This window comes from Kogia breviceps, chromosome 4 (assembly GCF_026419965.1).
Source record: "Kogia breviceps isolate mKogBre1 chromosome 4, mKogBre1 haplotype 1, whole genome shotgun sequence".
Lineage (NCBI taxonomy): Eukaryota > Metazoa > Chordata > Mammalia > Artiodactyla > Physeteridae > Kogia > Kogia breviceps.
In genome coordinates this window covers 103,025,137-103,042,805 of record NC_081313.1, presented here as the reverse complement: position 1 = coordinate 103,042,805, position 17,669 = coordinate 103,025,137, and the positions used below count along the sequence as shown (strand labels likewise).

Below are 17,669 nucleotides of genomic sequence, written 5' to 3'. Positions count from 1 at the left end.
CCAAATTCAGCATTTGCAGTGCTTGGCAAAAGACTTCTGTCGCAGGGATGAGGCACTTTAAAAACTCTGAAAGAGTCTGTAAACTCTATATAAACAGAGCTAGGCTGATCCGTTGGGAAATCAGGCATTTGCCCAGTTCTTGAGGAAACATCTTCACAAATCCCAGAAACAGTCATTCATAAACCATATTTATAACATCTTCAAAGCAAAATCTCTCCATGGAGAATTCCTATCATCCTGAAGCTAGTGGGAGACGATGCTTATTGGTAAAGTATGGTAATCGTGAAAAGACACTGGGTAGCATTCCCATCTCGATTTTCTTCAGTCATCATCTAGTAGCCCCTGGGAGTCGAAAGAACTCCCTCCATGTGCTGGGCACTGTGCCCACAGGTACGGTAGGTGCAGACAGTGCTCATGTTTTCAAGGAGTGGAGTCGGATTGGAAGAGGCCTCTTGTGTATGTGAGTGGAGTAAGGTTTTAAAGGGACCGTGTAGTTTAAGACAGTCTCCGCAGTGTTCAAACAGTAAGAGTTTATTTGCTGCTCACCTAATGGAGTGAATTCGGTCTTCCTGTTGGATGGGGGTTCTCCTTGTCATAGGGTCCCAGCTGAAGGACGCTCTGCCATCTTCTGTGGCCTTCTGGGTTGCTGTAGTCTCCATGCCAGCAAGCCAGGAAGGTGAAGAGGTCTGAGGCACATGCACAGGAGATTCTTCTGGGCCAGGCCTGGCAGTGGCACTTACCAGTTCACTTGCCTTTCATAGAGCTGCGGGACAGGAGCACGTCTAACCGGTAGGGAGGAGGCTGAGAAAGTGTCTAGCTGTGGACTCAGAGGGAAACCATGGATTCTGGGGAGCATCCACTGGGGAGAGGACTTGGATGGAGCATAGCGGGGACTCAGGAGGGAGTGGCCGTTTTCTGGTGGTATGCATGGTCTGTGTGTCTGGAGAGGATTCATAGAAGAGAGAACGTTAGACTTGGTCTCTGCTTGGTTCTAATTCATTAGGAACCTGAACTTTCCTTGGGGATTTGGTCAAGTCCATCTTTAAAGTTTTTTTTTCCCCAGGGCAATTAAAAGTGTGATATCAAGAATGGTTGAAGAAACTTGTTTATGCTGGAGGGGAAAAAAGAGGGCAACTGGAGGCAAAGGGAATATCGACGTCGTCATTGTCCTTGTGTGGGCGAAAGGCTGTCAAGTGGACTGTCTGTAGGGGATCAGAAGGCACAGCCAGGACCTAGGTGTTCAAAGACAGATTGTAGTTCAGAACCAGGAACAACTTTTTAATAAGATGACTGGAAAAATATCAGGACAGGGCTTCCCTGGTGGCACAGTGGTTGAGAATCAGCCTGCCGATGCAGGGGACACGGGTTCGTGCCCCGGTCCGGGAAGATCCCACATGCCGCAGAGCGGCTGGGCCCGTGAGCCATGGCCGCTGAGCCTGCGCGTCCGGAGCCTGCGCTCCGCAACGGGAGAAGCCGCCATAGTGAGAGGCCCGCGTACCGCCAAAAAAATATATATATATATCAGGACAGTCCTGGGTCCTGGTGAGACACCGCCCTCCCCCCACCACTTCCACCCCGTCAGTGGTGAAGCAGGCAGGAAAAGGGACACACAAATATGAGGGCCTTGCACTACCCATTGGCCTCTGTCTCATAGCTATTAATTATATCCTTGTCTCCGTCCTGGTCCTCTCTCCCTTCAGTAGCTTGTGACCTACAGGTTTCTACTCTTATTATCAACTTTCCCTTCTATACCACTAGCTCAGATTCCCAAAGCACATCCTTGTTTAGTTATCTCTGCTTCAGTTGCCCATCACTGGAACAGTCTGAGGAGGCCAGGGTTAGGATAAGTGGTCTAGGAGCCTAGTCACCTGAGACTACCCTCTGAGCAGGGACTGTGGGCAGGGCGGTTACTATGAAAGTCACATCCTGGGTCTAGTTTAATGAGATGGATTAAGGGGGCCTACTCTCTAGTATGGGTAATATGCAAACTGTACTTCCACTTCTGGAATACCAGGTAGCCCTATGTTCAGCTACAAGTTTGCAGACTCTTAAAAGTATAGAGTTCGTATGGAGTTACAGGCAAAAACATGGTTGACTCTGTAGCACCAAATAGCTTCCTAGTGTTGTATACCCTGTAGATGCACAATAAATGCTTAATGGGCCTGACCATCTCTCTGGGAACACTTAACTGCGAAGTATTGACAAGAGGAGATAATAGAACACTGTGAATGTGGAATCCTTATGGGATCTCAGGGCTCTTTAGGCTTTTATAGAGGTAAGGAAAGGGCTCAGGTTATAGAACACAAACCACCTTCTTACTAAGTGTCCAGTAGGTAATATGCTTTGTGGCGGCAGCAGCTTAGATTGTGTACCAGTATCTAAGACATACCCTTAATACAAAGAAGAAAACCCTGTGTGGGAAGCACACCCAAACCATCCGTTGCTCTCTTCAGCTTTAATTTTACTTTATCGGTAATAATCCGAAGATATTTTTCAAATATAAAGTGTTACAGGGCAGGCATTATAAGCATTTTGAGAAAGATGATGCCCAGTCTGTGGGTGGGAAGGGAAGATAATAAATCTGGTGGGATACCTGAGAAGATAAAGATGAAAAGGACATGTACAGAGTGTCCCCAGCACCTTGCAAATTGGCCAGATGTTTGAAGGAATAAATGCGTAGTAAGAGAAATATTAACTCTTTTTGGAATAAATGTACATTTGTTTTTAGTTTATGTATAAATGAGAAAAATAACCATGCCCAGGTTTATAAAATTCAAATTTGGGCTTCCGAAGGACTCAAGTTCATGTTGGGCATTTATGCCTTTAAAAAGTATAGTCTGCTTTATATGGCCATGGGTTACAAAGTGTTCTAGATGCTGTGACTTCAAAATGTAAGCCGTTTATATCTTTTAGAACAAAACATTACCTTTGTACTTGGCCCCTCACAATAGGATGTTGTCTAAACATAGACTTCCTGACAAAGAAACAGTACACTTTGTAGTTTATATGAGAAGCATTCCTTAAGCCTTCATTCCATTACAGAGCAGATTTGGCTGCGTAAACATGTGCGTGCGTGTATTCGCACGTGAATTCTAGGCAGACATAAATATTACATGACCTTGTGGACTCTGCATATAAAGAAAAATAGACCAAGCACACGTATTTAATTAAGAAACTGTTCAAAATCTTCCAGGGAGTAGAGCATTTATTTTGAACGTTTTTTAAAATATAGAGGGGTTCTAGGAAAATTAGGCTGACTTATTGAGGCCCTTTGACGTTGAAAATACTTTGTTTTTTTAAGAATGATAATAATACTGTCACTTGTACTTATATAAGAGTGTGGCTTCAAGAAATAGTGTCAGGCGATGGGAATAGTTTTGCAGCGTGGAAGTTGCAACTTGTGTTTCTCCCATGTGACAGCTTCACCCGATAACCCCACCTAACCAATGATTAACTGTGTGTTGGGGTCCCGTCCTTCTCTCCGGCCCGCACGTTTCCCTTTGTCCTCTTCTGAGACCAGGAATTTGATGCTGAGGGTTGTGAGCGGGCTGGTGTGATGTGTGTGCGTGGAGCTGCGCAGTGCGGGTCGTGCTGGAAAAGCCAGCACGGTCACGCGGACAGTAGCCTTTCAACACACGGATCAGCCCGCGTTGATTTACGGAGCTGGGCAGCCTTCTGTCCGCAAGAGAGCCCCGGCTCAGGGAATGCGCCCTCGCCTCGTGGCCAGCCAGCCACCGCGGCCGCCTCTTCCCCTGGCGATGCTCCTTTATCCCGGGCTGCTGCCTTGCTGGTCCGGGCGGCCGCCCTCGGCTCAGCCAATCAGACGCCGGCGTTCCCAGCAGGCGTCGGCCAATCCGCGGCCGTCATTTGCTGGAAACGCGAAACCCTTTGGGGAAAAGCAATAACAAAAGCCTTTCACTGCAGACAAATGTTAAGTGTCTGTGCAGACTTTTCCTGTTTTTAATTTTATTACTGTAAGAATGGAGGGTTTGTTGTTTCTTTCATGTTTCCTTTCAAGCAATTTTAATTATACATTTGTGCTACATTAGGGACTCTGGAACGCGGTGTTTCAGCCTATTGCGTCTAAAGCTAAAATGCAGTACCCTTCTGGCAGTACAGATAGATTCCTGCACTGTAAATATAGCTGACATGCTAAAGAATTTTAAGCAGCTGCAAAGGTCTTTGACACCACACACAGTGCCCCAGAGAGCAGATGATGAGAAAACCAGCTCGTCTTCCCCTTCGCCTTGTCTCCCACCCCCTCCCTTTTCCTGAAGGGATGTGCTCATAAAGAATCCTTTCCTCCAATTGTTCCATATTGTGCACATTTTGACCAAATGCCTAATTACCATCGATTCTCATCTCAATAAGAATTTTTATACTCAATGGCTTTAATTTTTTTTCCCTGAAGGAATTAGAATGGAGTCAACTGTGATTTGAGGAAATGCTTGCTTTGCTTCGTGCTAACTCCCCCCCACCCCCACCACCCCCCATTGATACAGTGAGTAAGTTCAGCTGTCACCTAAGTAATAGTAACACAGACCATATGAGAAACAATTTTTAAATCTCTTTTTGGGCCTTTTGAAAGAAATCCTTTCTTCCCCACTATTTGAGTCCCAACGATGCAAATATTTTACCTGCTGTTAAAGACATTCCCAAGGAAATGAGTCTTACCTTGTGAGGTGTCCCTTACCACTAAGGAGTTCAGTACAGATTTTCTGCAGAATTCAAAATGGCAGTGAGCAAGCGAGTAAACCAGCTAGAAATAGACTTCGAGTATTGTGTTTCCAAGAAAGAAGGGGGAGTGGTGCTTTATAGAAACTAAGACACACTTAAATACTTCATTTCTTTACCCTAATATTTTATGTGTGTCTCAAAATCTAGGTCCTTTTACTGTATGCTTTAAAGGAGTGAGTTTTAAAAAATATGGCACTTGTCCTCTAGAGAAATAAAGAGGATGTTATATTTTGTTTCCCTGTGACATTTGGTATACTAAGTGCACTTACGTTTAGTAATTCACAGATGCAGTGCTAAATTAAATTGTCTGCAAAGCAGTTGGGAAAAGCAGAAAGGCTTGCAGGAAATAAGCGTGTTGGTTTTGAGGTTGTTGTGTTTTTTTTTTTTTCTAATCCTCTGTGGCAAATGCTTACTAAAGTTGATTCTAAAGATAACCCCAAGAGCAAACCTATTGTGCACATTTATTTTCTTAAGAGGGCTATTTTAGGAGTCCTTAATATGAAACAAGACCAAACAGTGAAACAGATACCATACCAAGGCTGATTCTTGTCTCACAAAGCCAGAGAGGGGAGGATTAGGAAAGAGAAATCATAGCTGATTGTCTGCTATCTGAACTCCAAGCTCCCGCTTCCCCCCCCCCAGACCTATTTTTGTGCATGCACATCATTTTTTTCCTAAATAAAAATCACCGTTATTTTATATTGTTGAATTGGAAGCAAAACTGATCCCTTTCAGTAACCTTCTGGTTTAAGCACTGGTAACTGGGGCTTAGTTTTTGTTGGCTGCTTGCCAAACGAAAGCAATTATGTGTAATAATAGAAAAATTAAGAGGTGAGTGTGGCTGTTTTACAGCAGGACATGGCAAAAACCATTTCCTTCTGTCAGCAGTATCTTGATTACACTCTCACACGCAGCCCTTACCCTTTTGTACCACGCGCGTATGCTCGTGAACACACACACACGATTTCCTGTGGGTTTTTGCTTGAGGTCACTGAAACCAGAAAGAGGAAGAATGCAAACCACAGCTTTTGAAAGCAAATGAGAATAGAGCTTTGCTGGTAAAAAGAATAGTAATAATAAATGAACTGGAAATTGAGTAATTTATGCTAACCCTGGTCCGTCTTCATTCCCCACTCCTGCAGGTGTCCTAGTGGTCAATGTCACGTGGAGGAACAAAACTTATGTAGGGACCTTATTGGACTGCACCAAGCACGACTGGGCCCCGCCCAGGTAGGCATGGAGCCTTTGATTTCAGGCTCTGTTTTTCTCTCCTGCTTCCTCTTCTTACCTTCTCCTTCCCCCATCCTCTCTTTGCAAGGAGACTATGGAGAGAGATTAATAATACATAAAAGTCAGTTTGTAATTGAAACCAGGTTCAAAAGAGCAATGAGCAATTCAGGATTGAATACAGTAAAATGCAGATGCTGGGTTGCTTTTTTGTAGGGAGATCACTACTTCCTGCCCCTTCTCTTTCTCCTTTGTTTTCTTTTTCTCAATATGGGAATTTGAACTGGATCGGCAATTTAGCTACCCGAGCTGGTTTTCTGAGGAAGAACATAAGCCATTAGGTAGCCTGTTCTTTTGCAGGTGTTGAAATTGTCAGTGGAAGAATTGGGTGACTTTTTAAAATCTGGGCCCAGCCCTCAGGCTGCTGGGGTGTTGCCTGCTCTTTGCTGCATTGCGTGCCTTGTGATTTCACTTGGCTCCTTTGGGGATGCTCGTTTTGACATCTGTTACTTGCTTCCCTAGGTTCTGCGAGTCACCGACCAGCGACCTGGAGATGAGAGGGGGCCGGGGCCGGGGGAAAAGAGCAAGGTCTACCGCAGCTGCCCCGGGCTCGGAGGCCAGCTTCACAGAGTCCAGAGGGCTGCAGAACAAGAACAGAGGGGGGGCCAATGGGAAAGGGAGGCGGGGCAGCCTCAATGCCAGCGGGCGAAGGACACCACCGAATTGTGCCGCCGAGGACATCAAAGCCAGCCCCTCCTCCACCAACAAAAGGAAAAACAAGCCTCCGATGGAGCTAGACCTGAACTCCAGCTCCGAGGACAACAAACCCGGGAAGCGTGTCCGCACAAATTCGAGAAGCACTCCCACCACCCCTCAAGGGAAACCAGAGACGACATTTTTGGACCAGGGCTGCTCTTCTCCAGTGTTGATTGATTGTCCGCACCCAAACTGCAACAAAAAGTACAAGCACATCAACGGCCTCAGGTACCACCAGGCTCATGCCCACTTAGACCCAGAGAACAAGCTGGAGTTCGAACCGGACAGCGAGGGCAAGATCTCGGACTGCGAGGAGGCCTTGAGCAACGTGGCGCTGGAATGCAGCGAGCCAAGCACAAGTGTATCGACTTACGAGCAGGTGAAGGCGCCGGTGTCCCCTGGCTCGGGGAACCCCCCCGGAACCCCCAAGGGGAAGAGAGAGCTGATGAGCAATGGCCCGGGCTCTATTATCGGATCGAAGCCTGGGAAGAATTCTGGCAAAAAGAAGGGCCTCAACAGTGACCTCAACAACCTTCCCGTCATCTCCAACATGACGGCCACCGTAGACGGCTGCTCGGCAGCAGACGGCAGTTTGGCTGCCGAAATGCCCAAACTGGAAGCAGAAGGGTTAATCGACAAGAAAAGTTTGGGAGAGAAAGAAAAGGGCAAAAAAGCCAACAATTGCAAAATGGACAAAAACCTCTCTAAGCTTAAAAGTGCCCGGCCCATTGCCCCCGCTCCGGCCCCAACGCCGCCACAGCTAATCGCTATTCCCACTGCAGCCTTTACGGGCACCACCACGGGGACCATACCCGGACTGCCCTCCCTCACAACCACGGCGGTCCAGCCCACACCAAAGAGTCCTCCGTTAAAGCCCATTCAGCCAAAGCCCACGATTATGGGGGAGCCCGTCACCGTGAACCCAGCTCTCGTCTCGCTCAAAGACAAAAAGAAAAAGGAGAAGCGGAAGCTGAAGGACAAAGAAGGGAAGGAGACAGGGAGCCCGAAAACGGATGCGAAGCCGGGCAAACTAGAGGACGCCAAGGGGGCTGGCAGAGACGCATCCGGGCATTTTTTAAAGGACCATCTCAACAAGAATGAAGGGCTGGCGAACGGACTGTCCGAGTCGCAGGAGAGTCGGATGGCCAGTATCAAAGCCGAGGCTGATAAGGTTTACACTTTCACCGACAATGCTCCCAGCCCTTCCATCGGGAGTGCCTCGAGGATGGAGTGCAGCGCTTTGGTGAACGGGCAGGCGCCCGTGGCCCCGCTGCACGTGCTGACCCAGAATGGGGCCGAGAGTTCCGCAGCCAAGACGAGCAGCCCTGCCTACTCGGACATCTCTGATGCTGCCGATGACGGCGGTTCTGACAGCAGGTCGGAGGGCGTGAGGTCAAAGGCCAGTTCCCCGTCAGATATCCTTTCTAGTAAGGACGGTGTTGTAAAAGGGCATTCTTCAACGACAGCACAGTCATCTCAGATGAAAGAGTCCCACTCTCCCTATTACCATGGCTACGATCCTTATTATTCTCCAAGTTACATGCACCCCGGGCAGGTCGGGGCCCCTGTAGCTGGGAACGGCGGGAGCGCGCAGGGAATGAAGATCAAGAAGGAGTCTGAGGAAGATGCAGATAAGAAAGACAAGGCAGAGCAGCTCGAGGCCAAGAAAGTGGACCATAATTCTGCATCCTTACAGCCTCAGCACCAATCAGTGATCACGCAGAGACACCCGGCCCTGGCTCAGTCTCTGTATTATGGCCAGTATGCCTACGGGCTCTATATGGACCAGAAGTCTCTGATGGCCACCAGCCCTGCCTATAGACAGCAGTATGAGAAGTACTATGAGGACCAGAGGCTGGCAGAGCAGAAAATGGCCCAAACTGGGAGGGGAGACTGTGAAAGGAAAACTGAGCTCCCCTTGAAAGAGCTGGGCAAAGAGGACAGTAAACAGAAAACCATGCCATCGGCCACAATCTCAAAAGCTCCCTCTACTCCGGAGCCTAACAAAAACCATTCAAAACTAGGGCCGTCAGTGCCTAATAAATCTGAGGAGACAGGTAAATCACAGCTTCTCTCCAATCACCAGCAGCAGCTTCAGGCCGACAGCTTCAAAGCTAAGCAGATGGAAAACCACCAGCTTATTAAGGAGGCTGTAGAAATGAAATCTGTCATGGACTCTATGAAGCAGACAGGTGTAGACCCAACCTCGAGATTTAAACAAGTAAGATTGTGGAGTGTGGTCCCCACAGAGAGAGCAGTCTGAGACTCGTACATGGCTGGGCTTGATCTGGTTAAGAGTTCTTCACAGGAAATCCACCCCAGGGTTCCTTAGGCTGGATGCCTCTTCTCCTGAAAAATATTTTAAATGATTTCTCGGGAGTTCTTGTGTACCTCTGAAATGTACATTGCTCACCGTTTCCTTGTCATGCTGTGTAGTGAAAAGAACCTTGGCCATGTGCTTTGCAGACTCTTGTTCCCTGCCATTAACCAACTGACTCTGATGAGGTCCCCTAACTTCTTTCTGAGTCCAGAGTGAGGGACTTCTACCTCATAGTGGCTGAGTTCTCTTCTAACTCTGATATTCTGAGTCTGACCACTCAAACAATTTGTTCTTTTACATTTTCAAATTCATTTTGGCATCTTCTGGACATATTAAGGCAGGGATCTTAAATTCACATTTCCCACTCCTCTTTTTAATGAATCTCGGGGTGTCTTGAGGCACCTAGAGTTCCATTTTACGCTCTACATTAAGGGCCCCAGAGCAGAGCTCAGTGCTTCTCGCTTGTGAGGAGAGCAAGGAGTCTGGGCGGATGGTCCTCAGTCAGTCATCCCAGAGCCCCCGTGGTCAGCCAGTCTGAGGTTAAATGTGCCAACACCTGAAAATCGGTCACCATGAAACCACACATGTGCCAGCACTTTCTGTCACAGTTCAGACGTCCTGACTCAACTGCAGTCCCATGAGTATTAATTCTGGTTTTTCCCAGCATCCCAGCCCCCACTGAGAGGGAGGGGGGCTTAGAGGTCTCTGGTGAACGAATCAGAGTGACAGAATCCTTTCTTCATGTTCATTTCCGTCCCAGAGTTGGGCCTTAACCCTAGATACCCAGTGGGTTTATATCATGAATGGCATGGGCGAGTCACAAAGGTCATTTAAGGACCCTCAGTTTCCCCATTTCTGGAGGCTCGAATCAAGCTGTGACTTCACAGGGCTGCATTAGAACTATACATTTTGGGAGATTTATGGATGCCTTTGTTTCCTGGTAGAAAAGCCATAATGTGTCCTGTTAATTTTTAATTTTGTTTTGATTAAGATGTTAGCACATAATGAGACGTGATGCAGTTATATTAAGCCTCAGCTGCAGTAGGTGAAGAAAATTTATTAGGAAACCAAGAGTTTTCCCCTCTAAATGATGTAAATTGATACAATAATTACTTAAACTGTAGTAAAACTTACTTAAACAGTAAGTAAAACATTGTTATCAGCTCGAGTTTTCTGAATTCTTTTTACTTGTGTGAGATGTTAAAGGAAAGTGAGGTTAGATTAAATATGTCTGAGGATGTTACTTAATGTGAAGAATTGACATTAACAGCCCAGCTCTGAATTCCAGCGGAGCTAAGTTTTGAAGCTCAGCTCCACAAACTGGGCAGCAGCGTGACCCTGGTATTACTTGAGCTTGAAAAACTTAGCTTTTGTCTTCTGTAAAAGGGATTATTAATAATGCCTACCTCAGACATTGTTCCTCTGTAAGAGGAGGCGATAAAGCTCATTGCACAGTGTGAGCATATAAATAAATGTTAACTTAGAAGTAATAGTAATTGTGCTGTCATGAGTTTTTCGTGAAAATTGAAATTTTGAAACAAGTCTTTTTTTTTTTTTTTTTTTTTTTTCCCCCAAAACCAGGATCCAGATTCAAGGACATGGCATCATTATGTATACCAACCCAAATACCTAGACCCGCAAAAGTCAGAAGAACTTGATAGAGAAAAGAAACTAAAAGAGGATAGTCCCAGGAAAACCCCCAACAAAGAGGGTGGTGTGCCCAGCCTTCCTGTATCGTTAACGAGCATCAAAGAGGAGCCCAAAGAGGCCAAGCGTCCTGATTCTCAATCCTTGGATGAGAGCAAGCTGAAAAACGATGATCGCAAGACTCCTGTGAACTGGAAGGACTCTCGGGGAGCCAGAGTGGCCGTCTCCTCCCCCATGAGTCAGCATCAGTCCTACATACAGTACTTGCATGCTTACCCTTACCCGCAGATGTATGACCCCAGCCACCCTGCATACCGGGCTGTTTCTCCCGTCCTAATGCACAGTTACCCTGGTACGTGTCACGGGTTCTCACTGTATTGGAGGGAAGAGGCTGTGTTCAAATACTAGCTATTTTAAAACTCAGGATAAATTAGATGCTTCAAGAGTGACCTTTGTTTGGCTTGTATTTAGTGCTACTTAAAGAAGTCCCAAAGATGAAACGGATTTCATGGAATATTTTTCTTTTTTTAGACGAAATGTCAAGAGTCCTTAGCTCTATTTTCCATAGGCTCTGATGCTCTGCTGCAGCCATTAGACTGACAGATACTTTATGGCCTAGGAAAATATTCTGAGCACTTACTGTCATAATCATAACAGTTACTATTCCTTGGAGTTAAACAGACACATAAACATATGAAATGGCTGGAAGCTCATTTCTTTTTAGAAACCTCTGATCATCAGGATGAATTAACTGGGAGAAGAGAATCGGAGAACCTAGATACAGTTTAACGATGACGTAGCCCATTCTTAATGCAATATTCCCTACTTTAAGATCTCCGACTCTTGACCCAAATTCGTGTCATCCAAATGGTATTTGTGGGTTTTTTTTTTGTTTTTTTTTTTTAAGATGTCGTCTGTAACTTGATGTGGCATTTGTTGTGTATCGGCAGGGGCCTATCTCTCGCCAGGATTTCATTACCCTGTTTACGGGAAGATGTCAGGGAGAGAAGAGGCAGAGAAAGTCAATACCAGCCCTAGCATCACCACAAAAACAACCACTGAATCGAAAGCACTGGATTTGCTCCACCAGCACGCCAGCCAGTACCGCAGCAAGTCTCCCGCTGTATGCCTCCTTTTGTCATCACTTACAAGTACTATGTTTCAGGGGGAGAAAAGCGGACAAGCTAGAGAACAGTCTTGAAATATAAATGGTTTTGGAACCCAGCTGTGATTTCAGGGTGCTGTTTTAGTCTAATATGGAAAGAATGGCATGTTCAAAAATAAGATGCTTTCATACATGGGGGAGAAAATTGTTAAACCGTGTAAGGTAGCAGCAGTCTTTTCTGTTGGAAAATCTATACCTTGCTTACCCAGGAGGATGCTTGTTAGCCGGACATCTAAATTCATAGGAACCGACCTTGGGCACGAAATATTTGTGTTGCACTCATGTGCCAGAGTGAGTCACTTGGCTAAGGAGTGGTGGCTGTCTCTGTTCTGCTTTGACCTTGACTCCTCCACACATCCCTGTAACTCTGCGGAAGTGATTCAGACGTGTGTCTTGTGAAAGACGGCTCTACTCCCATGCACCCACCTCCCCCAGAAAAGTGCAATTGCTAGTCCTAGAGACAGTTGGGAAGAGAGAAAATACAAAGGATGTGGTAGTTCTTGCCTAGAAAAGAGAAGTTCGGGATAAATTAAAATATGGGCACTGTAATGTGCGTCTGAGTGTGTCTACCTGAGACTCTGTAAAGAAACCGGGAAAGATGATTCATGACTCTTTTCCTAAGAGTACTCCTTCTAGCGTGAAGATTTTTTTCAAGTAAGAAAAAGAACTTTAGCGAAAGGGTGGTTAAGTTCTAGTGGGTAAAAATGTCTCGGAAACCCACGATCCTTAACCAAAGTATGATTTGGGAGAACTGGAACTTCTCTGAGTGTTCAAAGATTGAGAGATTTTGGAATACTTCCGGAGGCGTACGGCAATGATTTGCTTTGCTGGATATTAACGTATAATATTAGGATGTATGTTCTCGATGGAGGCAAATATAAAGATAGGCTTAAAATTGTGAGATATATTCCCCTCACAATTAATTAGAAGAGTAATTAATATAGAAGAGTAATCAGAAAACTTGACCTTAAAGAAATCTCTACAACTCCTTCGTCTCCTGATCCCCGTGTGCAAGTTGTTTCGAGGAAGAAATTGGGTCGATTCTAAACCTTCAATTATGAGTGAGATGAGAGAGGTCCTCTTATTTCAGTCATTTGAGGAAAACATTGATGCTGCTTTGGCGTGGAGCAGTAGTACTTTAGTGTTGGCTCAATTCCAGTTGAAACTAATGCATGTCTTTTGAAATGATCTTCCATTAATAAAGAATCTTTAAGTGTCTGTGTATTTACTTTTTAATCGTTAGCACCTATTGCCAAAGGGAGCAAGGTGGTTTCCTGTGCTCCTCCGAATTGCTGTTCAGAGGATTAAGGGGGGAATCTCTCTCTTTTCTGTTGCAGCCTGTGGAAAAGGCTTCAGCTGAGCGGGAACGGGAAGCGGAGAGGGAGAGGGACCGCCACTCCCCCTTCGGCCAGAGGCACCTGCATACACACCACCACACCCACGTGGGCATGGGGTACCCACTCATCCCTGGGCAATACGACCCTTTCCAAGGTCAGCAGCTCTGTTTTACTTGTGCCTCTGTTCATCCTGCTTTGGAAAACAGTTGCCCAAACTGCCTTTCTTGTATTCAAATGAAAAGGTTGACCTTTGAGTTAATTAACTCTGGGGAGGGTTTTTAACACTTCTTTCCTGGTATTTCTTTGGGACACAACTAAGGCTATTCCCACATCTCTGTGTTCTGTTGAGAAGTGAAATGGCTACCACTTAATAATTGTCACTTGTTGATGTTATCGGTGGTGGCCAGTGTCTGGGGCACTGAATATAACAATCAGAAAATCAGATAGCTGCTGCGGGGAAATTGTGGAAGACAGTTGGGAGCCTTTGGTTGGAGGCTTTGGTGAAATGACTTGCCCTGATCTCTGCAGGCCTTGAAATTGCTCTTTTTCCCATGGAAGTAATGGGAGTCATGTAATCAGGCTCAACATTTTTTATAACCTAATCCAGGGACTCTTCCAGCCCTTCACTCCTGGGACTCTTTCAGTAAAGAGGAGAAACATTTTTAAAGAGTCACAGCAACTGACGTGAGGAACCTTCAGTTTGTGATGTTTTCGTTGAGCATTTGTCCTAGCTCTGTCACCTCATGGCAGGGGCGGGGGAGTGGCACCGTCTTTACCAGCAGATCACTTGCTAGGATCTTGCTGTCTTAGCTTTGGCTGTCATAACAAAATACCACAGTTTTTATGGCTTTAAACAACAGAAATGTATTTCTGTTCATAGTTCTGGAGGCTTATAGTCTGAGATCAGGATGCCAGCATGGTTGGTTTCTGGTGAGAGCTCTCCTCCCGGCTGTGGACGGACGCCGTCTTGCTGTGTGCTCCTGTGACCTCTTTGTGCATGGGGGGAGCTGGTGGGCAGGGGGGAAGAGAGTTACTCTCCCGTGTCTCTTCTCATAGGGACGCTAATCGTGTTGGTTCAGGGCCCTACCTTTAGGACCTCATTTAACCTTAATTACCTCCTTATAGGTCCTGTCTCCAAACACAGTCACATTGGGGGGGTTAAGGCTTCCACATAGGAATTTTGGAAGTTGGCTCTGTAGTGCTTGCCAAGTTGCCTCTTACTCTGCTGTCTGAAAACAATAATAACAAACAATAATATGTTTGAAGGTACTTCCAAAAGTAGGAAGCGCTATCCACACGTGAAGAGGTCATTTTAATTTATTCATCTCATGTTACTTGGTGTCCAATAGTGGTGTTAAAAGAGACCATAGAGGACATAGAAGGAGAGAGTCATCTTCCCGAAGTTTACATTTGTTTCCTCTATTTTTTTCCAGTATGGTTTTCTTAAAAAATTTTAAAGAATTTCCTATTAGGCAACTTCTTGCCATTTGGAGCTATTATATTCTTTTACTGCTCCCTTTCTCTTACAGGGTAAAAGTTAAGATTATTTCTAAGTTCAATTCAGTGATTCCGTGTACCTGATGGGATACATTGGTGTTCAATCACTGGGGAAAACGTTAAAGTGATAAAAGTTATTATGAAAGTATTGTATTCTAAGCAAATAGCATATAGCTTCTATAATTCACTGTGACTTTTGATTCCTGTTGTTACCTGGTACCTGTCATTTCTCCTGAGCTTCCTATTCAGGAATGTGTGCAAACCATTTAGCACCATGCAGAGCCAGAGAGATGGAATGCTGTATTCACTTTGAATAGCTATTAAGAAAACCGCAGAGTATTCAATGAAGGGATGGGTACTGGTTAGACTGAACAGTTTGTAGTCTGTCCTTGATGCATGAAACATTTCATGTGTGTGTGTGTAGAAAGGACAGATGGCACTCACGGGGTCTGCAGCCTTTCACCATTGGGCCTGCATCTACTTTTACGCTTCTGAAAGTCACAGAAACCCTGCATTTTTTCCCCATTAGGCTTGACCTCTGCTGCCCTCGTTGCCTCTCAGCAGGTGGCTGCCCAGGCATCTGCATCAGGAATGTTTCCTGCACAAAGAAGGTAAATAGCCTCTATGTTTTGAATCAGTTTTCTAGATAGAGACATCTTAATGGTGGGAGGAAGCAAGTGTAGGCTTTTTAGACCAAACACTTAGCTCCTAAGGGTTTGATGTTGGAATGAATGTGCTTATTTTACCACTATGCTTCACATGCAACTTCTATTCCATTCTTATAGCTGTAATGCACGTTAGTAATTAACTGACCTGTGTCTTAAATGGTTGAAACTTTCTTAGGTTGTCTTCACTGCTTTGTTAAAATAATTCACCATGACTCCCTTTGTTTTATTATGTTTAAAAATGAAGTTGCAAATGGAGGAATGTATTTCCATAGTGCTAAAGGTAATGTTTGTTCTTTGATATTTTCAATTACCCCTCAAGTTGTTTTAAAAAGGAAAATAATTTATTTTTCACGTTGTCTGTCATTACCCTTGTGTTCATTCACTTTCTATGGAATTGAGTTCCATGAATTGAATAGAATTAAAATGTCTGTTGGTCTTACAGTTTTCATATTTTCAGTGTCAAATGTGGATGGAACCCCTCTGCTAAGGTTTTCTTTTCTCTTGCAGAGAATAACAAGATTGGAAATGTACGTTGTCATGTGACTGGATCACATGGGGAAGCGCTTTATACAGACATCAGTTCCATGGTGTTAATTTGAAATGCCTTAATGGCAGGCAAAAACCAGTCATTTCATTTTTGTAAATTACAGATTTTATCAGAGAGTAACAAATGTTGCTGTAATTAAACTTCTGTTTTATATATATATATATAATACGTATACATATATGTATATACACACACACACACACATATATATATACATATATATATATATATATGTATATATATATTCTTTACTTTTTGTATCAGTAACCAGGCTCGCACACACAGGGTCTGCTGCCGGGTCGCAAACTGCTCAGTAAAGGAGATAAAAGATGTGCTTGTCAAATTGAGAAGTGTTAGCCACGGAAGGCTGCTTACTTTCTTTTCCTTTTGCTTTTCAATTGTAAATAAATAACGTTATGTATCAGTGTGCCTGAACCTTGCATATCCTTCATATATTTCCCGTAAGCCCTTCAGAAAGGCTGTGATGATGACACTTGGGTACAATTTAGATGTCTGTTTGGTGGCTCCTGTTAAGATGCATCAGTGTAAAATGTTCCTGTAGTCACTGTTTGTACTTGTGTATTGTGGAAAAAATACTTTTGGAAGGCATGGGGTTGCCAGTACCACAAAAACTGTGTTGTATATAATGTAAAGATTAAAACGGGGAAATAATGAGCATCTGTGAATAATGCGGTGTCATTTTTGATAATCTTGAATGGCAAATAACCCAATAGCCTGCATACCAGAGACATCTGTGATTGTTCTATTACTTGAATAGTCCTGCAGTCCTTTTTTTTTTTTTTTTTTTTTTTTTTTAATGTTTACAATTATCCAGTTTTAGAAGAGAGAGACTTTAACGCCATTGCCTGGTTACTTGTTTTATGCTGTAATCTAGTTTATTTTATGTAAAATGTATATTGAATGCTTTCCTTTTTTATACCTGCCTTAAATAATTTGGCAATCAGAATTAAAAAGGTTTTTTTTTTTAATATATAATGACTTCTTGTCTGTCTCATGTTATTTCTAGATGGCTGATAGTATTTCTAATTTCCAAAGAAAGGTTCCTTAATATTATGAATGTCCATTGCATAAGATACAGTACAGAAATACGGGCTTTTCTTATATGACACCCAGGTTTAAAACCAAATAAGTAGATTTAATCCAGCAGATATATGTATCTTTATTGGGTATTTACTCAAATACAGAGTATAATATCACTACAAATTGATAGATACAGGTTTCTGTGGTGTGGAATGATATTCCAAAGATGTCAGGCTTGTGACACGTGGACAGTAGGTAAAATGTGTGAAAACTTGACTTGTCATTAAATTGTTTTACTAGCATATGTTATGCTGAACGTACAGAATTAACTGCTTTCTCACTTTTTTTCCTTTTCCTTGCTTCCCTTTTTCCCCTGCCTTTCTCCCTCCTTCCCAGCAAGTACTTTCTGAGTACCTACTTTATCCCAGGCACTGTACATGTGCTGGGATATAGCCATGAACAAAGCAGACAAAAATTCCTGTCCTCATAGAGTTTGCATTTTCTAGTAGGTGGGGTAAGCATAATAAAATATGTAAGTACTATGTGGAGTATGTTAAATGGTTGATAAATGCCCTGGAGAAAAATAAAGTCTGGGAGTGGACGTGAGGGATGTGTGGGTGTTTGTAACTATTGGGTTGGCCAAAAGGTTCATTCGGTTTTTTCCTGTAAGATGGCTCTAGTAAGTAGCACTTAGTTGTCTTTAACTTCATTCTAAACAGTTTTGTTA

The 17,669-nt window shown here is 44.1% G+C and overlaps 1 protein-coding gene across 7 annotated transcripts in view; it reads left to right on the top strand.

Moving 5' to 3' along the window:
- Positions 1-16,325, top strand: part of ZNF608 (zinc finger protein 608) — a 105,139-nt gene extending 88,814 nt beyond the window's left edge. For 4 of the 7 annotated variants that reach the window (XM_067031503.1, XM_067031506.1, XM_067031502.1 and 1 more), the window contains 8 exons: positions 5,880-5,967; positions 6,487-8,941; positions 10,622-11,039; positions 11,638-11,810; positions 13,190-13,343; positions 15,216-15,297; positions 15,599-15,634; positions 15,862-16,325. In XM_067031503.1, coding sequence (XP_066887604.1) covers positions 5,880-5,967; positions 6,487-8,941; positions 10,622-11,039; positions 11,638-11,810; positions 13,190-13,343; positions 15,216-15,297; positions 15,599-15,626 — 3,398 coding nt within the window. In that variant the 3' untranslated portion in view covers positions 15,627-15,634; positions 15,862-16,325. Of the gene's footprint in view, positions 1-5,879; positions 5,968-6,486; positions 8,942-10,621; positions 11,040-11,637; positions 11,811-13,189; positions 13,344-15,215; positions 15,554-15,598; positions 15,635-15,861 lie in introns of those variants that run through there. The other 3 variants (XM_067031505.1, XM_059060775.2, XM_059060777.2) reach the window with 3 other exon arrangements.
- The last annotated feature ends 1,344 nt before the right edge of the window (positions 16,326-17,669 follow it).